Source organism: Pleurodeles waltl, chromosome 6, assembly GCF_031143425.1.
Source record: "Pleurodeles waltl isolate 20211129_DDA chromosome 6, aPleWal1.hap1.20221129, whole genome shotgun sequence".
NCBI classification, from domain to species: Eukaryota; Metazoa; Chordata; class Amphibia; order Caudata; family Salamandridae; genus Pleurodeles; species Pleurodeles waltl.
Genome location: NC_090445.1, coordinates 1,684,100,963 through 1,684,120,426, shown reverse-complemented (window position 1 = coordinate 1,684,120,426; position 19,464 = coordinate 1,684,100,963). Strand labels below are relative to the sequence as shown.

General features: G+C 45.4%; 1 protein-coding gene across 8 annotated transcripts in view; it reads left to right on the top strand.

Annotated features, from left to right (window-relative positions):
- Positions 1 to 19,464, top strand: part of NR6A1 (nuclear receptor subfamily 6 group A member 1) — a 685,712-nt gene that overhangs the window by 506,687 nt on the left and 159,561 nt on the right. For 6 of the 8 annotated variants that reach the window (XM_069241722.1, XM_069241724.1, XM_069241721.1 and 3 more), the window contains one exon: positions 14,121 to 14,183. In XM_069241722.1, the coding sequence (XP_069097823.1) occupies positions 14,121 to 14,183 (63 nt within the window). Of the gene's footprint in view, positions 1 to 4,945; positions 5,104 to 14,120; positions 14,184 to 19,464 lie in introns of those variants that run through there. The other 2 variants (XM_069241729.1, XM_069241727.1) reach the window with 2 other exon arrangements.

Genomic DNA, 19,464 nt, shown 5'->3' with positions numbered 1-19,464 from the left:
GGCCCTGTCCATTTCCTGCTATGATGCGGACACTGTCTTTTTCATCCTGTGGTGGACCGGTCAAAGTGCCGGTACTGTCCGCCCCAGTCTCTGATCTGACCCTGTCCATTTCCTGCTATGATGCGGACACTGTCTTTTTCATCCTGTGGTGGACCGGTCAAAGTGCCGGTACTGTCCGCCCCAGTCTCTGAGCTGGCCCTGTCCATTTCCTGCTATGATGCGGACACTGTCCTTTTCATCCTATGGAGGACCGGTCAAAGTGCCGGTACTGTCCGCCCCAGTCTCTGATCTGGCACTGTCCATTTCCTGCTATGATGCGGACACTGTCCTTTTCACCCTGTGGTGGACCGGTCACAATGGCTGGTACTTTCCCATTACTGTGGTTGTGCTGAAACTGTCCGTTTCATGCATGATGTCCACTGAGACGTGCTGGCACTGTCCGTTTCAGGCCCTTGGCTGACACGGTCCTTTTCTTGTTTTGGTGATAAAGCCAGGGGTGCTGGTACTGTCCATTTCATGCTGTGGTGTCCTTTGGGAAATGCTACTCTCTCCCTCTAGGCGCGATAGTGTTCTGCTCATAAGTGTCGCTACTGTCCAAGAAATGCTCTAGGGCCTCTAAGCACTGTCCATGAAATGCTAAGCGACCGCGCGGATTTGAGTATGTAGCTCCCAGTGACACGCTGTGTGTGCCTGGTTAGAAATGCGGCACTGTCCTATGAAAGTGCCTGGTGTCTTTCTGGGCGTCTTTATGCTGAGCGCTGAAACGTTTGGGACTTGGGTATTTGTTTGGATATGTTTATGCTGCCACGTGCCATTCTCTGGCATCTGTCTGTACTGTCCCAAGAATTGCTCTGGGAGATCTTTTTTCGGTCCCATGGAATGCTCTTAGATCTGTTTGTGCTACTGCCCCTTGGAATGCTCAGACAGAGATGTGTTTGTACTGCCCCACAGAATGCTCTTAGATCTGTTTGTGATACTGCCCCTTGGATCCTTAGGGATCTCTTTGTGATAATGCCCTGTGGAATGCTCAGGAATCTGTTTGTACTTCCCTTTGGAATGTACTTAGATCTGTTTGTGCTACTGCCCCACAGAATGCTCTTAGATCTGTTTGTGATACTGCTCCATGGATGCTCAGGGATCTGTTTGTGATACTGCCCTGTGGAATGCTCAGGGATCTGTTTGTACTTCCCTTTGGAATGCACTTAGATCTGTTTGCGCTACTGCCCCACAGAATGCTCTTAGATCTGTTTGTGATACTGCCCCATGGATGCTCAGGGATCTGTTTGTGATACTGCCCTGTGGTATGCTCAGGGATCTGTTTGTACTGCCCTTTGGAATGCACTTAGATCTGTTTGTGCTACTGCCCCACAGAATGCTCTTAGATCTGTTTGTGATACTGCCCCATGGATGCTCAGGGATCTGTTTGTGCTACTGCCCCACGGAATGCTCTTAGATCTGCCTGTGCTACTGCCCCATGGATGCTCAGGGATCTGTTTGTGACAGTGCCCCGTGGAATGCTCAGACATAGATCTGTTTGTACTGCCCAATGGAATGCTCTCAGATATTTTTGTGCTACTGCTCCATGGATGCTCAGGGATCTGTTTGTGATACTGCCCTGTGGAATCCTCAGGGATCTGTTTTCACTGCCCTGTGGAATGCTCTTAGGTGTGTTTGCCCTGCCCCATGGAATGCTATTAGATCTGTTTTTGCTACTACCCGGTGGAATGGCCTGGGATCTGTTTGTACTGCCCCATGGAATGTTATTAGATCTGTTTGTGATACTGCCCTGTGGAATGCTTAGAGATCTGTTTGTGATACTGCCCTGTGGAATCCTCAGGGATCTGTTTTCACTGCCCCGTGGAATGCTCTTAGGTGTGTTTGCCCTGCCCCATGGAATGCTATTAGATCTGTTTTTGCTACTACCCGGTGGAATGCCCAGGGATCTGTTTGTACTGCCCCATGGAATGTTATTAGATTTGTTTGTGATACTGCCCTGTGGAATGCTCAGGGATCTGTTTGTACTGCCCCTTGGAATGCACTTGGATCTGTTTGTGCTGCTGCCCCACAGAATGCTCTTAGATCTGTTTGTGATACTGCCCCATGGATACTCAGGGATCTGTTTGTGATACTGCCCTGTGGAATCCTCAGGGATCTGTTTGTACTTCCCCATGGAATGTTATTAGATCTGTTTGTGATACTGCCCTGTGGAATGCTCAGGGATCTGTTTGTACTGCCCTTGGAATGCTCAGGGTCTGTTTGTACTGCCCCGTGGAGTGCTCTGAGATCTGTTTGCGCTACTGCCCCATGGAATGCTCAGGGATGTGTTTGTGATACTCCCTATTAAATGCTCTTAGATCTGTTTGCTCTGCCCCATGGAATGCTCTTAGATCTGTTTTTGCTACTACCCGGTGGAATGCCCAGGGATCTGTTTGTCCTGCCCCATGGAATGCTCATCTATCTGTTTGTACTGCCACATGGAATTCTCTTAAAACGGTTTGTACTGCCTCCCTGGAATGCTCTTAGATCTGGTTGGTTTGCCCCATGGAATGTTCTTACATCTGTTTGTGCTACCCTCCACCCTCTTCCCCCCTTGTGATGCTCAGGGGTCTGTCTGAACTGCCCCCCTGGAATGCTCTTAGATCTGTGTGCGCTACCCACCCTGTAATGCTAAGGGATCTGGTGTACTGCCCCATGGAATGTTCATGGATCTCCTTGTAGCGCCCATGGAATGTTCATGGATCTCCTTGTAGCGCCATGGAATGTTCATGGATCTCCTTGTAGCGCCCATGGGATGTTCTGGGGTAGGTTTGCGTCTGTCTCGTCGGTGCTGTCTCACGAAATACTGTCGAGTCAAGTTGGATCTGTTGGTGATACCTCATAAATTTCTATTGGATCTGTTGCAGTGATGTTGCCTGCCTGCAAGATTCTGTGAGATCTGTTTGTGTTTTCACCCTTCCACCACACGTGCAGTAGATCTGCAGAGATTTGTATAATTCATACTCTCCCATCAGCAGTGGGAGGGGGGGGGGGGGTGGGGGGGTGCCTGCCTAGAAGTTCTGGCCCTGCCTCACTAAATTATACTAACTTCTTCCGAGAAGTGCTTCAGCCGGCATGTGGAAAGCTTTGCAGGGATGTTGAGACGTGCCCTGGGCGTTGAAAGTGCCGGAGGCAGAAGTTGGCACTGTCCCTTTAAACGTGATACACAGTTGTACTTGCGAAGTGCTGCTGCTGTGCTGTTGGAAGTGCTTCGAGGTGTGAAGCTTGCAGTGTCCCTTCAAATGTTATATATATTTCTAGATGCGAAGTGCAGCCCCTGTCCCGATGAAAGTGCTTCGAGGTGCGAAGCTGGCAGTGTCCCTTTAAATGTGATATATAGTTGTAGATGCGAAGTGCTGCCCCTGTCCCGATGAAAGTGCTTCGAGGTGTGAAGCAGACAGTGTCCCTTCAAATGTGATATATAGTTGTAGATGCGAAGTGCAGCCCCTGTCCCGATGAAAGTGCTTCGAGGTGTGAAGCTGGCAGTGTCCCTTTAAATGTGATATATAGTTCTAGATGCGAAGCGCTGCCCCTGTCCCGATGAAAGTGCTTCGAGGTGTGAAGCTGGCAGTGTCCCTTTAAATGTGATATATAGTTCTAGATGCGAAGCGCTGCCCCTGTCCCGATGAAAGTGCTTCGAGATGTGAAGCTGGCAGTGTCCCTTTTAATGTGACGTAGCTCTAGATGTGAAGTGCCGTCACTGTGCCATTGATGCTTTTTGGAGTTTTTTGGATATGTATTGGGTGAGTTGCTGCATTTGTAGCTGCTGGTGTCATGACACCATTAACTATTTCATAACTGTGGGGTCTCGCGCGCCATCCAGGCTCTGAGAAGAGCCCGCTCTATCTGTGAAAGTGACGCTACTGTCTAAATTAATGCAGTCAGGTTGGAAAGTGCCGGATCGCCCCACGTAAGGGGCAGTGGTACTCACTGTGAAGTGCTGTCAGGTTGGAGAGTGCTGGGAGCGCCCCACGTAAAGTGCAGTGGCCCTCGTTGTGAGTGCCCTCAGGTCGGAAAGTGCTGGGATCGCCTCACATAATGTGTAATGGTCCTCGCTGTGAAGTGTTCAGGCCGGAAGGTACAGAGCACGTAGAGTGCCGTGGTCCTCATTGTGAGTGCTATCAGGTTGGAGAGTGCTGGGAGCGCCCCACGTAAAGTGCAGTGGCCCGCGTTGAGTTGTGAAGTGCTGGAACCAAGCACATTAAAGGCACTACAGTTAGAGCCTTACTGAAAAATAAGAAGCGCCTTGCGTCCAGCTGGATAGCACCTCTCCGGATAAAGTTCTGGTTTTAAGTGCCACTAATAGCTCTTTATGGAGCAGAGCTAGTGCTACACTGCCGGGTTAAGCACATCTAGGCACGTGGCTCGGGTGCGTAACGCCCTTACACTTCGCTTTGATGTCCCCCCTCACCCTGCACTCTGCTCCCAGGGCACTGTGCGTCATTTTATTAAAGTTCACCGCTGCATTTGCCAATGAAATTTAAAGAAACCCTTTGAAATCACTTAATTAAAGATAGTTCATTTAAAATGCAATTAGGGGCTTTCTATTTTGCCCGAACTACAAAGCAGAATTATTAGGAGACTCCGTATATCAATACATCGATTTTAAAATCTGTTCTTATTGATTTTTCTTTATGTATTTTCATTTTGTTTATTCTGTGTTCTTTTTTTAAGCCTTCACGAGCTCATAGCTGAAATGTGAACATTTCCTTATATATTTTTACTCGAGATGTTACTGTGGCCGGCTGGCAGCGCTAAGTGTGAGGGGGCTGCTTTGTTGACTGTTGGATAAAACAGAGGCCCTATCAGTCCGCTCAGATAACCTCCAGCAATAAATGGACTCCAAGCAAGTTGTGACCTTAGGGTTTGAACTTTGCCATCACATGACCAGCTTGTAAACTGACCTGCAGGGGTGAGGGTGGCCGCCCCAGCAAGCCGGAGAGAGAGGACTGGCAGAGGAAACATGAGGCTGGGCACCAGACTGCTGCCGCCCGGCCTGTAGCGCTCGCTGGCCCTCACATGGCTTCGCGGCACACTCTGAGAGGCATGAAATGGACACATGGGGAGGTGAGCAACAGATTCATTCATAAAACAGGAGGTTGGGGGTTTGAGGGCAACCCCGAAATGGCACGAAGAGTCCGCGAACTTCGACGAAATTGGTGCATGTGTTGTGCCTCCCTTTAAACCTCACGCTGTCCCTGCTCTAGATGACTTGAGATGTTTTCGTTTTGCGGTTTCTTGCTTCTTTGAGGGGAAATTCGATTTTTTTTAATTAAAGAAAATACAGCATGCAAATTAGAAGCCCCTAATTCGCGAACCTGATTGAATTGGCAGCTGCGCGCAGTTTCTGATTTCAGGCACACGCGTTGTGTGCTCTGCGACTCCTACAATCGAAGTTCCGTAATCCGCGCGGCCATCTGGAAAAGCTTTGTTTTGTAGTGTTAATTATTGACAGTATTGGTGGGGGTGGGGGGAGGCAGCCCCCCATCTTGGGGCTAAAGCCGGGTCACCGATCCCTTCCCGCTTACTTCCCGTATTTGTGATTTAAATGCCACTGGGGCGGCGGCAGAGCCCGCCCGACCGGTTCCCCCCCGGGCGTGCTATGCTGCCCCGGCGATGGGATGCCAGGGAGGGGCAGATCGGCCGTTATTTTGGGAGAGGCCGCTGCCCCGCCTGTGTTGTGGGCGCTGGCTCTGTGGCCAAGTTAAACCCAGACCCCCGCCCCCACCCTGACCACTGAACATTTGTTGCTGCATTTTCCATCAATGTCACAGCAATTGCACAAAGGGAGGGGGGCGGAGTTTCTACTATTTAACTGCCCGGGGCTCTCAATCAACCCCATTTTCGTTTTTTTGTATTTAATTTAAAGATGAAATTGCATTTTACAGTGCCCTGACCTATCCAACAGGTCACAGTTTTATGCCACATTCATTTACCCATTGTAACACTTTGGTATTTGCAATATTTACGAAGTGGGATTTAAATGGCCCAGGTTTGGGCCCAAACGTGATTTTTAAGACTTGTGTGTGGTATTTTTTGGTGTTTACGTTGACCAACATGTCTCTCTCCTTGTATCAAGGAAAAACGCTTGCAGTGATGTGTGGGTGACGTATGACATATTAGTCAAATCTTTGTGTGCACGTCCAACAAATAGTTTTTTTTATTTTTATTTCTTTATTTTTAAAATAACTTTTCAGTAGATGAGTTCATCGGGTGTCCCTGTGACGTATGTATCACGCGCACACGGTCGTGTGTGCTGCCAGCCCCATCACACGGTGGTCAGTACCCCTAGTGGCCTGCGCAACAGTTGCAGAGCAGAGCGTGGCTCGTGACATCCTTGGCCACTGACCAGGATGTACCGTGGCCGAAGAAGTGTTGGCCACGACGGAGTTTTTCCTCTGGGAATCTATGAGATCCATCAGCTAATGGAGAATTCCTGCGTCACTGTGACCTATGGAGGGGCAGGTCGTGCCTACGTACCCCGTGGGCGCGTGCGGCTGTGGTCGCTGGCACGAGCACACACACGCAGGGCCAGTCTGGGGCACGTCAGCGGGAGGACTCTGAGGGGTCCTTGAAGGCTTCTAGCCCACTAGCCACGGACAGAAGCTCATTTAACAGATCACTCATATTTTTTTCTTTTTGAGGAATTTTGCATAATCGTTGCAGATAATGGACAGCTTAATATCACTTTGATTATCAACGGTGGATCTTACTCGAGTATCCACCCGCGCCCTTGAAAGCAGAAACACTTCTCTAGTTATGTTTGCAACTACGATGGAAACGCCTTTGAGGATGTTACTAAATACACGCCCAAGGTACAACTTTGCGGTTTTCGGTGCATTGCTAGTAGCCACGCCCCTGGGACCACCAATTTTCTGGCATCGTCTATTAAATTAAGTGTTTTTGACGATTTTTCCAAATGATTTGCGGTTGAAATAAAAATCATCAAACCCAGGCCCTGTTTTTCAGGAATTTGTGATTGTGGCCCATATATGTAAAGTGTAGCATTATATACATGCTGTAGTTGTAGAGTTGCAAACTATATCGTTTCAAGGTTACATATGTACTCGAGTTTTATAATTATCTGGTTACCCAGAAGAGTTGTAGCGTTACATTGATACTGTCGTCTTGCAGTTACCTAATTACTTGATATAGTTTGTGTTACCTACACACAGCAGGTTCATAGTTACTAAGTAACGTAATATAGAGACAGTATTACACACACTCCAGTTTCATAGTTACAGAGTAACTTAGTGTAGTTCCTGCATTACATACACACTGCAGGTTCATAGTTACCAAGTAACACAGTATAGAACCAGCATTACATGCACACTGCAGTTTCTTAGTTACAGAGTAACGTAGTATTGATCCAGCATTACATACACACTGCAGATTCATAGTTGCCGAGTAAGGTTGTATGGATCCAGCATTACATACACACTGCAGTGTCATAGTTACAGAGTAACGTAGTATAGTTCCAGCATTACACACACACTGCAGTTTCATAGTTACCGAGTAACATAGTATAGTTCCAGCATTACATGCACACTGCAGGTTCATAATTACCAAGAACGTAGTATAGTTGGAGCATTACATGCACACTGCAGTTTTATAGTTACAGAGTAACATAGTACAATTCTAACATTACATACACACTACAGATTCATAGTTACAGAGTAACGTAGTACAATTCTAGCATTACATACACACTGCAGGTTCATAGTTACAGAGTAACGTATAGTTCCAGCCTTACACAAGCACTCACATACACTGCAGTTTTGCGTTAAGTAATTACATTAGGTAATGAAGTATTGGTGTGTTGTACATCACTTTCACTGCTACATATTTGAGTTCCGACATTAAAAGTACACTGTGAGTTTATTTACATAGTTACTTTGTTACATCGTTTGGTAAGTTGCAGTGATTCTTACACTCATTTTCATAGATTCAGAGGAATATAGTGTAGTTGCAGCATTACATACACATTGCAGTTTCATAGTTACTGAGTAACAAAGTATAGGTCCAGCATTACTTTTATACTACAGGTTCGTAGTTACCAAGTAATGTAGGATAGTTCCAGCATTACATATATATAGCAGTTTCCTAGTTAGCGAGTAACAAACTATAGTTCCATCATTACGTACACATTGCAAGTTCATAGTTACAGAATAACGTAATATAGTTGCAGCATTATACACACACTGCAGTTTCCTACTTACTGAGTACCGTAATATAGTTGCAGCATTACACACATACTGCAGTTTCATAGTTACTGAGTAACGTAGTATAGTTGCAGCATTACACACATACTGCAGTTTCATAGTTACTGAGTAACGTTCTTTAGTTCCAGGATTACTTTCACACTGCAGTTTCGTAGTTACCGAGTAATGTAGTACAGTTCCAGCCTTACATGCACACTGCAGTTTCCTAGTAACCGAGTAACGTAGTAAAGTTCCAGCATTACATACACACTGCAGTTTCGCAGTTATGAAGTAACATAGTATAGTTCCAGCATTACATACACACTGCAGTTTCATAGTTAAAGAGTAACGTAATATAATTCCAGCATTACATACACACTGCAGTTTCAGTTACCGAGTGACTTAGTATAGCTTCAGCATTACACACACTGCAGTTTCATAGTTACTGAGTACGTAGTATAGTTCCAGCATTACAAACACACTGCAGTTTTGCGTTATGTATTTACATTAGGTAATGAAGTATTGGTGTGTAGTACATACTTCACTTTCACAGCTACGTATTTTAGTTCCGACATTAAATACACACTGCGAGTTTAGTTACATAGTTACTTGCTTGCATCGTTTAAACTTCCATTGCGTCTTACATACTCAGTTTCATAGTTACAAAGTATCGTAGTATAGTTCCAGCATTACATACAAACTGCAGTTTCATAGTTACAGGGTAACGTAGTATGGTTCCAGCGTTACACACACACTGCAGTTTTGCGTTAGGTAATTACATTAGGTAATGAAGTATTGGTGTGTAGTACATACTTCCGTTTCACAGCTCCATATTTTAGTTCCGACATTAAATATACACTGTGAGTTTAGTTGCATAGTTACTTGCTTGCATCGTTTGTTAAGTTCCATTGCTTCTTACATACTCAGTTTCACAGTTACCACTTACATAGCTAGTAACTCTCCCGACTTTCACAACACTGCAGTTTTACAGTTCTCTTTACTCTGTTTGCACAGCTCCAGAGTAACATGTGTAATACACCCCCACAACTGCATACCTTCCTAGCTCATATAGTTACTTTTTTACACAGTTACGTGATGAGTGTGAATGCATATTTCAGAAAGGTAATGTGGTTGCATAATTTAGTATTTACACAGTTACCTACTTGTGTGCAGTGAGTAAGTACTTGAGTATTACATAGCCACACTGTAATTCCCTATTACTGTTGGTACTATGTCTAGTTGAACTTTTCTCCAGCTGTTGGATTGTGCACAGTGATACCCTGGATACTCTTGAGTATTACATAGCCACACTGTAATTCCCTATTACTGTTGGTACTATGTCTAGTTGAACTTTGCTCCAGCTGTTGGACTGTGCCCATTGATCCCCTGGATACTCTTTAAAGTACCGTAACATAAAATCTGATTCCACCCTTAGACACCTGTTAGCCATGAAGAAAGAAAAGCGTAGTGAACATCAAATATTAATTTCCAGATACTCATCTAACCTGGGCTCAGAGCCCTCGTAGAGGCAGAACAAGCTACCTCAGCATTCTGCAGCACAAAAGTTTACAGTGTTAACAAGCATTGGTAAAGCCAATCAGTCTTGCGTTAGTTGACAACTTTTTGGCATTGCCAGAGCTGCTTTTTTCATGATGTTTGCATAACGTTATTGTTGAGGTGCCTCCAAGTGTATATATCATACATCTAAACCAAATCTATTTTAAGCTATTGAAAGTCTTGCATTGCCATCGTGGAAGTGCTCCTTGTGAAATAACATGATGGTGACATTCACAGTGAAGTAAGCCAATGGCTGAAGTGTGCTGACACATTTTCGTATAGCAGGTTTCCCCAACCTTTTGACAGCTATGGACCGCCACTTTATCAGTACTGGAACGCGGGGTCCCCGACTGAATCACTGTGCGAATCTGGGGACCCCTCAAGGAGTCATTACTGAAAGCTGGGGACCCGGTCTGTTAATAATAATGAATTTTCTAAGCAGTCGCGGACCACTTGAGGAGGCTTCACAGACCCCCCAGGGGTCCCCAGACAACAGGTTAGTGGACAAAAGAAAAACAGGAATGATGCAATAACAGTTGGTGAAAGGGACTGGATGAAAACTCCAATTAAGTATGTATAACAGATATGTAATTTAGTAAAAATCAAAAAGTCTTGGCCCCAGGTGCTAGGGTCCAGTGAGTGAGTCTTTCCCCTTCCAGCTCTTGACACAGTCACCACTGGGAAGTGTAATATCACTGTGCTTTTCAGGGATGGGTAAACTGTTGCGATTATAACCAGGGACACTTGCAATTATGCAGCAGGGGAGGGTCAAATTATGTGACTGAGCTAAGTAAATTATGCGTCAAGAAAATGCAAATTATGTGGCACGTTTTGTGACAGTATTACCGCATTATTTTGCCATTTTGAAATTTAACACTGTCTAGCATTAGTGGCACTCTGTTAGTATCAGTTTAACAACTAAACAGAGCAATAAACTACAGAAAGGTGACCAGTCAACCTTTGCAAAGGGCCTTCCTCTGCAGAAACACCGTCACTGTGTTTTTAGTAACTTTCCAACCGTTTGAATTAGAAACATTTTTTTTGTTAAAACCTGGAGATTATGCTGCAAAAGACGGATTAGGTGGCACGTGGCAAATCTGCAATTATGTGAAACTCCCTGCAGCCGCACAATCGCATAATTCCAGTGTCCCTGATTCGAACACACCCAGGCCTGTGGATATTGCTGTCTGTTCTCTATGGTGGGCTGCGCTATGGTCCGCCCATCACAGGCTCCTCTGCGCAGGATTTAATGTCACACCGCAGGAGCTGCACTGAGCTCTCATGTCTGTAACTCGGCTCTCATTTATGCTGCATGTCTTGTGTGCTTCTTCCAGGTGTTGTCGTGAGGGCATTTCTTAGTTTATTCAACAACTAAACACTCCAAACCAATATCTGTAACTGTTTCCCCTCGTTTTTTTCTGATTTTCCCGGTGTATCCAGCGTTGTCAAACTTGTCTTCAGTTTGGTTTTTACATTGCGGGAAAACGTGAACATCTGGGAACACATATTACAAAGAGCCCTGCTTAGCAGAAAATTAGACATTCATTATGTGAGTGTTTTACTAAAAGGCACTTTAAAAATCAAGACATCAGGCCTTAAAAAGAGATACAAAAATATGGGATGTGTATCCACGGGGAATGGCCTCTGAAATGAGCCCTTGGGGAACAGTGTGTGTCTGTAGTAAACATGAACTTACATGAGTAGTTAATCAAACCCTGTTATGATACAGAACAAGTCGCTCTTTCCACCCTGTTGGGGTCACATTTAAAGGCATAGTCCGGTTTTTTACTGCAGACAGATGCCCTCCAGCCACTGTCAGTTGGGGGATATTAACATCATTTCTGCAAAATCCACCCCCTTTAGTGCCCGAGTGGGTCAGTCATCAGGTGAATGGTTCCCCAGCCAGTTTACTCCTGTACATTGTCTGCTCTCCATGTGCTCCACTTCCCTCAACTAAAGTCAACAGGAAACAGTTTTGTTGAATTGTGCAAATGATGCAGTATTTGGGAGACTATATGATAAATGCAGAACAGTGATAATAACTCAGAACACTGTCTTGTACCACGCATGGTCTGAAAAGATTGGCATATTTTCGTAGAACGTGCAAGTTCGGTCTTCTTGCACTTTTGTGAGTTATGAGTCTGACGTTATGGAGAGCAGTTTACACAATATCTAAAAAAAAAAAAAAAAAAGACAGATGTTCCATTTGCATGTATTTACCCTTTTGAGAGAAGCATGGTAGATGTCCAGTCGGCGCAAACTCCTGGTTCCGCCATGTGCTAGCCAATGTTTCACCAAAGATGGCGGTGGTTCAACTTCGGTTTCGACTGACTGATCACCATTCTGTCTGGGGTACCCACCTCTCCATTCCAACACACCATTGGTATCAGAGCTTCACAGACAGTGAGACGTGTGCTCTTGGCCTCCTTGCCAAATCCCTGGTATTTTGGATGGTTAGGTTTGTGGACACTGAAAATGCACCCCACTTGGGTGTTCTATTGCCAATGACCACATTGTGGTGGCTGTTACACACCTGTGGATTTCTACTAGTTTTCTTCTCCAAGATGGCGCCCTTCTGGATGGTACAGCCACATTCATTGACTACTTCCATCTGTACTTGCGCAGTAGCTCACATATTGCAGATTTTCCTCTGCAGTCTTCCCCGAGGGGGGGAATCCGCTGCAATGGCAGGTGGAATATCCGCTGTCAGAAGTGTATATTTGCATCCGTTCTATCAGTTAGCAAAGGGCAGCAGAGAGGCAAGGCTAACTTAGCATCTTTCAGGGTGGTGAAATTGTTTCCTATGTCCTGAGATTTAATGGGGACATTTACGGAGAGGGCTTGAGTGGACAGAGAAGTCGTGGCATCTATGACTCTCTCCTGAAGCGAGAGACCAGCAGTGCGCCCGACAACTTCAGAATTTGGTGTGGTTGGTAAGGCACCCCTTGCCACTAGAAAAGGGAAAACCTTGGCTGTTCCATACAGTGGGGCCATATGGAAAAATAGGAGGGCAGCCACATGGTAATCATATGAGCCTACCTGTGCACTGGTGAGGTATAGGTACATTGGGGAACATCGTCACTTCAAATGGGACCTTTATTCCCCAGTTCTTACCTTAGCTCCGCCGTGGCCCCTCCATTCCTCCACTTCTGCGACCCTATGGAGTGAGGGCTCCATAAAGCCCTGTACAACCACCCACCTCTTCCTATCACTTCTGTGCATGTGTATGCTATTGGAGTTACTGCATGTATGTGTGTGAGGTCTCACAATGATGGGACTACTCAGTAAGCCAATGACCGTGAGGGGAGGTGCCCCTCTTGCTGAACAGTGGCCCAGAGGGAGTGGTGTACCAGCTGCTGATGCATGGGTTTCTCAGATTCCAGAAAAAATGTAGTGATCCGAAGTATATGAAGAATGTGATAGAACAAGATCTCAGGGAAGAGAACACATTGGCCTGCAGATAGTGCGACACTGCACATGACTTTCCGGCTGTACGTCTGAGTACAAGAAAACTCTGAAATGAATAATAAATGAGCAGTAACAATCTCCTGGTTCTACATTTGTGGCTAACCTTTTACTCACAAGCCGCACAAGAACATATCGGTTGTTCTTAATAGCATCACAACGTGAAGCTATCCTTGTCAATATCCACACGAGGGGATGTTCATCTTCTTGTTATCAACCCCCAAGGATATTGTAATTGTTGATATTCCACCCTTTGTCAGTTCGGCTCGTTGGCGAAGCCATATTTTTAGCATCCACACGTGGGATCATCCTCTTAACTCATATCCACAGTCACTTGGACATAACTTTCTTGTCCACTAACACAAGTGAGAATTCCACGAGGGCTTGGAGGAAGAAAGAAATTTTCACTATCCATTGCTATCGATATCTGCAGAAGGCAGCGTGCTTGTAGGCAGCCTGTATCCAAGGAGTACCATCCTTATCATCACCTGTGTATCCAACACCGCTACTATGGTATCGACTCATGTAGATTGTATGCTAACCGTGTGATTTATTACGAACTGGCATCAGGGCGCAGGAATGTACTTAAAGTCTGTAGCCAAAATTTTAATTTACTTGCGTCCTTTATCCTGCCGCCTACGATCCGTCTATTGTTGTTGCATACAGAAAAGCTTTCTATTTGATGTCCATTTACGTGAATAGCCAGTGATTTGGTACTTGCTAAAATGTTACAAAAAATCTGTATGAATATTGGTTGCAGCCCATGCCGTAAACCAACCCATGGAGACCCTCCATGCTTTGGAACTGGGGCTTGTGCTGGAGCTGGGATGTGTCTAATCATTTGGATTCTTTTATCTACAGGTCAGTCTCAAAGCTGCCAGACTGCCCAAGTGTGGGAACCTGACTTCAGGGAAAGCAAAACAGGTGAGCCAAATATCCCTAATTTGATGCGCATTATATATTTTATTCAGACCAGAGTCCAGGATGCAGTAGTATTTTCCTACTGCATCATTTTTTTAAAAAAAAAAAACAATTTCCTATATTTACAGTCCTGTACTCTAAAACTATATCTTGATTTAATTATGTGTAACAATAATAATTATTATTGCCATTTGTAAAGCACCTAGAAAGGTGTCCTGGTGCTGCATCAGCAATGTACTCACCAAGCCACAGCCGCTGGCTCACGGATGTACAGCCAGGTCTTGAAAGTCTTCCTAAAGATGTCAAGTCAGAGGTAGATCCAAAGAGCGGGGAAGAGTGTTCCACAGACGGGAAGCTTGGACAGAGAAACCTCTACCGTGGTCCGGCATCATTTGAATTTGGCCTTCTGAGAAGCATTAGGCAAAGGGCCGGTTGCTAGCTTTGGAATCTGTCCTGCAGATAGATGGATCCTGCTTGATGGATAGATCTATCCACAGAGATTGTAAAGGGATCCATTTAGGCAAAGGGAGTCACTGAAGGTTGTCCACAGCGGCAGCTGCCGACGAATGACGAGGAAGGGTTAAAGCCAGTTGGGCTTCTGTAGTCTGAATTCTGTACAGGAGTTCAGTCAGATAATCAGGAGAACCTAGAAATAGTGAATTCCCCATGTCTTTCCTATCCAGGATTGTTGCTTTTAAGCACTAGAGGAGACAGGTGTGGTGGACGTAGCAGAAAGATCTTCCACCATGTTTGCAGTAAAGAGAAGCAGGTAGACAGCAGATTATTGACTTGAGGAGTCAGAGAAAGATCATTAACACATTGAAGGCCTAGATTAGTAATGGCAGCTGAGGAGGATGAGGGGAGATCCACTGGTGAAGGCCAGAAGCCGTTGTAGGGTGTTGAGGTATTTAACTCCTAGAGCAGCAAAGGACCTCTATTCTATCTCCATTGAAATTTAGGGGACAGTGAGTCAGCCAGGTGGTAATTAGCACACAAAGGGATGAACATTTTAATAGGGTGCAGGTGCTGATGTAATCCACTGAGATGATGAGATGGGTGTCATCTGCATAATTTATAAAAATGACACCCTGGTCACGGATCATCTGGGTTAACGTTTTAATGTATATTTCGAAGAAAGTAGGGCTTAATGACCAGCCTCCTGGGACTCCTTTACTAATAGGCCTAAACTCATAAACTCAGATTGGAAAGGAGGAAAGTGGATTGCTGGCGGTTTGCTGTTGTGGTATGAAGTGAACTTGCAGTGCCGTCAATGACAATTTCTTTCAATCATAAAATCAATACATGGTTCCTAAATAGAATGGCTTCTCAATAAAAGATCTGTTAAAAACTACCCACATAAAATAAAAGAAAAAGAAAAAAAATATTTTCTCCCATGCCATTCACCTAGGCATTTAGGTTTTTCAGCTTTAGCAAGGTGAAGGGGGATGCAAAATGCAACCCAACATCTTCTGTCCTCAGGACCTCACAGGATGTTTGTTGGTACCACCTAAATAAAAACCTATTAATGAGAGAGGGTTGGGCTAGACTCTCATGCCAACAAGCGGAAGGGGAGAGGTATAACGGGGAGAGGTGATGAAGCTTTCAATGAGACAGACTCTTAAGCCAACAGGTGGAGGGTTTGGGAGGTTTGCAATGAGATAGATTCTCACGCCAACAATTGAAAGGCTCATGTGGACAAAAATGAGATGTAGGGAAGCTTTCAATGAGATAGCCTCTCATGCCAACAGGTGAAAGACCTGGAAGGTTAAGGGTGAGAGGTGCAGAGGCGTGCAGTGGCATGGGGTCTGGTGCCAACAGGTGGAAGGCCTGGAGGGATAAGGGTGAGATGTGAGGAGGCATGCAATGATAGACTTTTCTTCCAACGGATGGGGACCTGAAGGGGTAAGGGTGAGAAGTAGGGAGGCTGGCAAGGAGATACACTCTTTCCAAAAGGCAGGGGCGTGGATGGGTAAGGGACAGAGGTTGAGAGGCTTGCAGTAAGATGGACTTTCATGCCAACAGGCAAAAGGCTGGATCCGTAATAAGGGTGAGAGGTGGCGCGCGGGGCTTGTAATGAGAATGACTCTCATGCCCAACAGATAAAAGACCCCGAGGGATAAGTGTAGGAAGTGGGGAGGTTTATGAGATACACTCTTATGCCAACAGGGGGAACACCAGGAGGTGGATGGGTGAAAGATTTTGAGCTTGCAGTGAGATAGACATGCCAACATGAACTTTAGAAACATCACTCATGGTCCCAGGAAGGATTCTGACTGGTATGGATGGAACTGTGTAGATGTGAGTTTGCCTGTAACAGACCCTTTGTTCCCCCACATTCTTCTCCCACCACTTTCTGCAAGCCCTGCCTCCAGAGGGGGTTCTATGGAATTTACACATCTGCATACCTGTAAATTAAAATAGCTGAACAAGGGGTATCTCTTGTATACGCCATTGTATTCCATGGACATTCTGTTCTGGCAAACACCCAGTGCCAAAATGTTGGTTACGTGGAACATGCCACTGACGATAGCAACCAGGAATTCATTATCACCTGAGCGGATTCTTGCAGCAAATGCAGAAGTCCTTGGTCCCCTGAACTGTGGGATGGAAATCTAGGTCCCAACATTTGTGACACACAGATGCAACCCAGCCTCTATCATCACATGTTTTGAGATGATGAAGACCTTTGTAACATACCTTGCTAAAGTATTATTCCACAAGTGTTATAAGGGTAGACACACTCTACGTAGTTTTGGACATTGAGTGACCCGCGGTGCAAAGGTGCAGAATCATACAGCCATTCCTATTTTATTTTCCACTGTAACAAGTTTAACAGCTGGAAGATAAACTTTGCAGTCACCATCTTTGGTCACCGCTGGATCACTTCAAGTGGAGGATAGACATGTGATACTTTGTTACTTGATGTGGACCCCTCCTGCCTTTATATCTTTGTAAAGTAACCAAGGGATCTTTAAACCTCCCTAGTGTCCCAAGAAGCAAATAGAGGCCTGGCTAAGATTGCCAATGCACTCCAGTCTGGCCTCATCAGCCTATCTTCAAAATATAGGCTCAGATATCGAAAGTAAATGTATTCACACCTTTAGATCTCGACTTCCCCAATTCAGGGAATCAGAGTAAGGAGTCAGTGAAGGAGGAGTGTCCGTCACAGGTCCAGGAAAGGCGTATTCAGGCCACATTTCCAGGGTAGCAATAACAGAAGCTCTGTGACTATAATAGTTACTTGGTGATTACAGTAAACATCAGCCCTACTTTTCTTAGCCAAGCCCAGTGGTAATGGGAGATGCCTGGGTGCCGCCCACGCATTATTTGGCTAGTTCTGCGTATGGTTCAGTTCACTAGATTCTTCCTTTCGATTCATATGACTGTTACCAGATTTTAGTGTTACACAGAATCCTAAATAAATTATGTTAAAATAAAAATAAATATTTGGAGATTGGTGGTGGAGATCTAGAACCTATGGTCATTTGTTTAAGTTAATGTGCTGACTAGGAGTTTGCAGGACTTCCCCTGAGTCGGTTACAGTCAAGTTCAGGAAGGCCATGGTCCAAAGGCCGGGGTGACAAGTCCCCATCCTGTGAAAGGAGCAGGACTTCTGTCACCCAGAAAAGGTCTGTTCGCTTACTCTTTTTGCCTTCTTATATTTCACAAGGCTCGCACTGAACAATTTTATCAAAATTTAGTTTATTTCCTAACTGTTATCTTGAGATCTGACACACGGACCAGATGTTAACTCCTTCTGTACGTCTTAAAATGTGAGGCTTTATTCAGGCTTCTAGAGTTTTACTCACAGGTGGTATTTTCATAAGACATGGTTTAGGGTGTGCTGTTTATTCTTAAAACATGTAACCCCACCAACTCTCAAGAAATGTGCACCCTTAAAATGAGTTGCAGTGCACCTCTCCAGGTATAGTTATATTAGTAAAACTGTATGTCTATGCAAATGTAATGGTCATTGCAATTTAAAATGTGTTGTCTGTAACGGCAGTGTGCCACCACACCATGGATACTCCACTCTTTGCCACTCCATTCTACTCTGCATCACTTGAATCTACTCTGCACCACTCCACTCTCTGCTGCTACACTCTACACCGCTTAACACTACGCCGCTCTGCTGTATCCTAGGCCACTCTACTCTGTCAGTGCACCCTTCGCCACTCTACTCTACACCACTCTAGCCTAGGCCACACCAGTCTACTCTGCACAACTCCACTCTACGCCACTGTACTCTAGGCTACTCTGCAACACTGCCCCTCTATGCCACTGCACTCTACGCCAATACACGCTACGCCAATGCACTTTACTCTGAAACACTCAACTCTGTGGCCCTGCACTCTATGTTAATCCATGGTATGCCACTCTAATCTACTCTCAGCCACTCTACTCTGTGTCAGTGCACCCTTCGCCACTCTACTCTACACCACTCCAGTCTAGGCCACACCAGTCTACTCTGCACAACTCCACTCTATGCCATTGTACTCAAGGATACTCTGCAACACTGCACTCTACGCCACTGCACTCTATGCCAATACACGCTACGCCAATGCACTTTACTCTGCAACACTCAACTCTGTGGCCCTGCACTCTACGCTAATCCATGGTATGCCACTCTAATCTACTCTGGGCCACTCTACTCTGCGCAATTCTACTGTGCGCCACTTTCATCTGCACCTCTCTATTCTGCACTGATCTACTCTACTATGCACTACTCTAATCTATGCCACTGCATTTTGCGACGCTGCTTTGTACGCTGCTGAATTCAGTGCCACTGATCTCAATGCCACTATGCTCTGCAACACTATGCCAATGCACTCTACCCCAGTCCACTTCACTCTATGCCACTCCACTTTACAAAAGTCTTCTCCACTCTTTGCCGTTCCACTCTACAACACTCTTCTCTATGCCACTGACTTTTAGCCATGCTGAACAGCAGCCGCACTGTTGTACAACATGGCTGAAACACATTGGTAAAGCCAATTGGTCCTGTATACGCGAGACCTATTGGCTTTGCCAATGCCTGTCTGTTAAATTAGGAGGCCTATATTACACACGAGTTGTGGTGCAAACCTGTTTTCTTTAAGGCTGTTCAATCTCATGCTCAGTCTCTAACAGTGCCTGAGCAAGAGCGCCCAAAGTGGCGATGGAAACATTTTCAGAGTGGAGGCGCGGCCCTTAGTGTTACATCACTGAAGTTATAGGGATTGTGTCAAATCCCACATATGCACAGAACAAGTAGGGTAAATGAGTCACGCCCATTCAGCGGGAG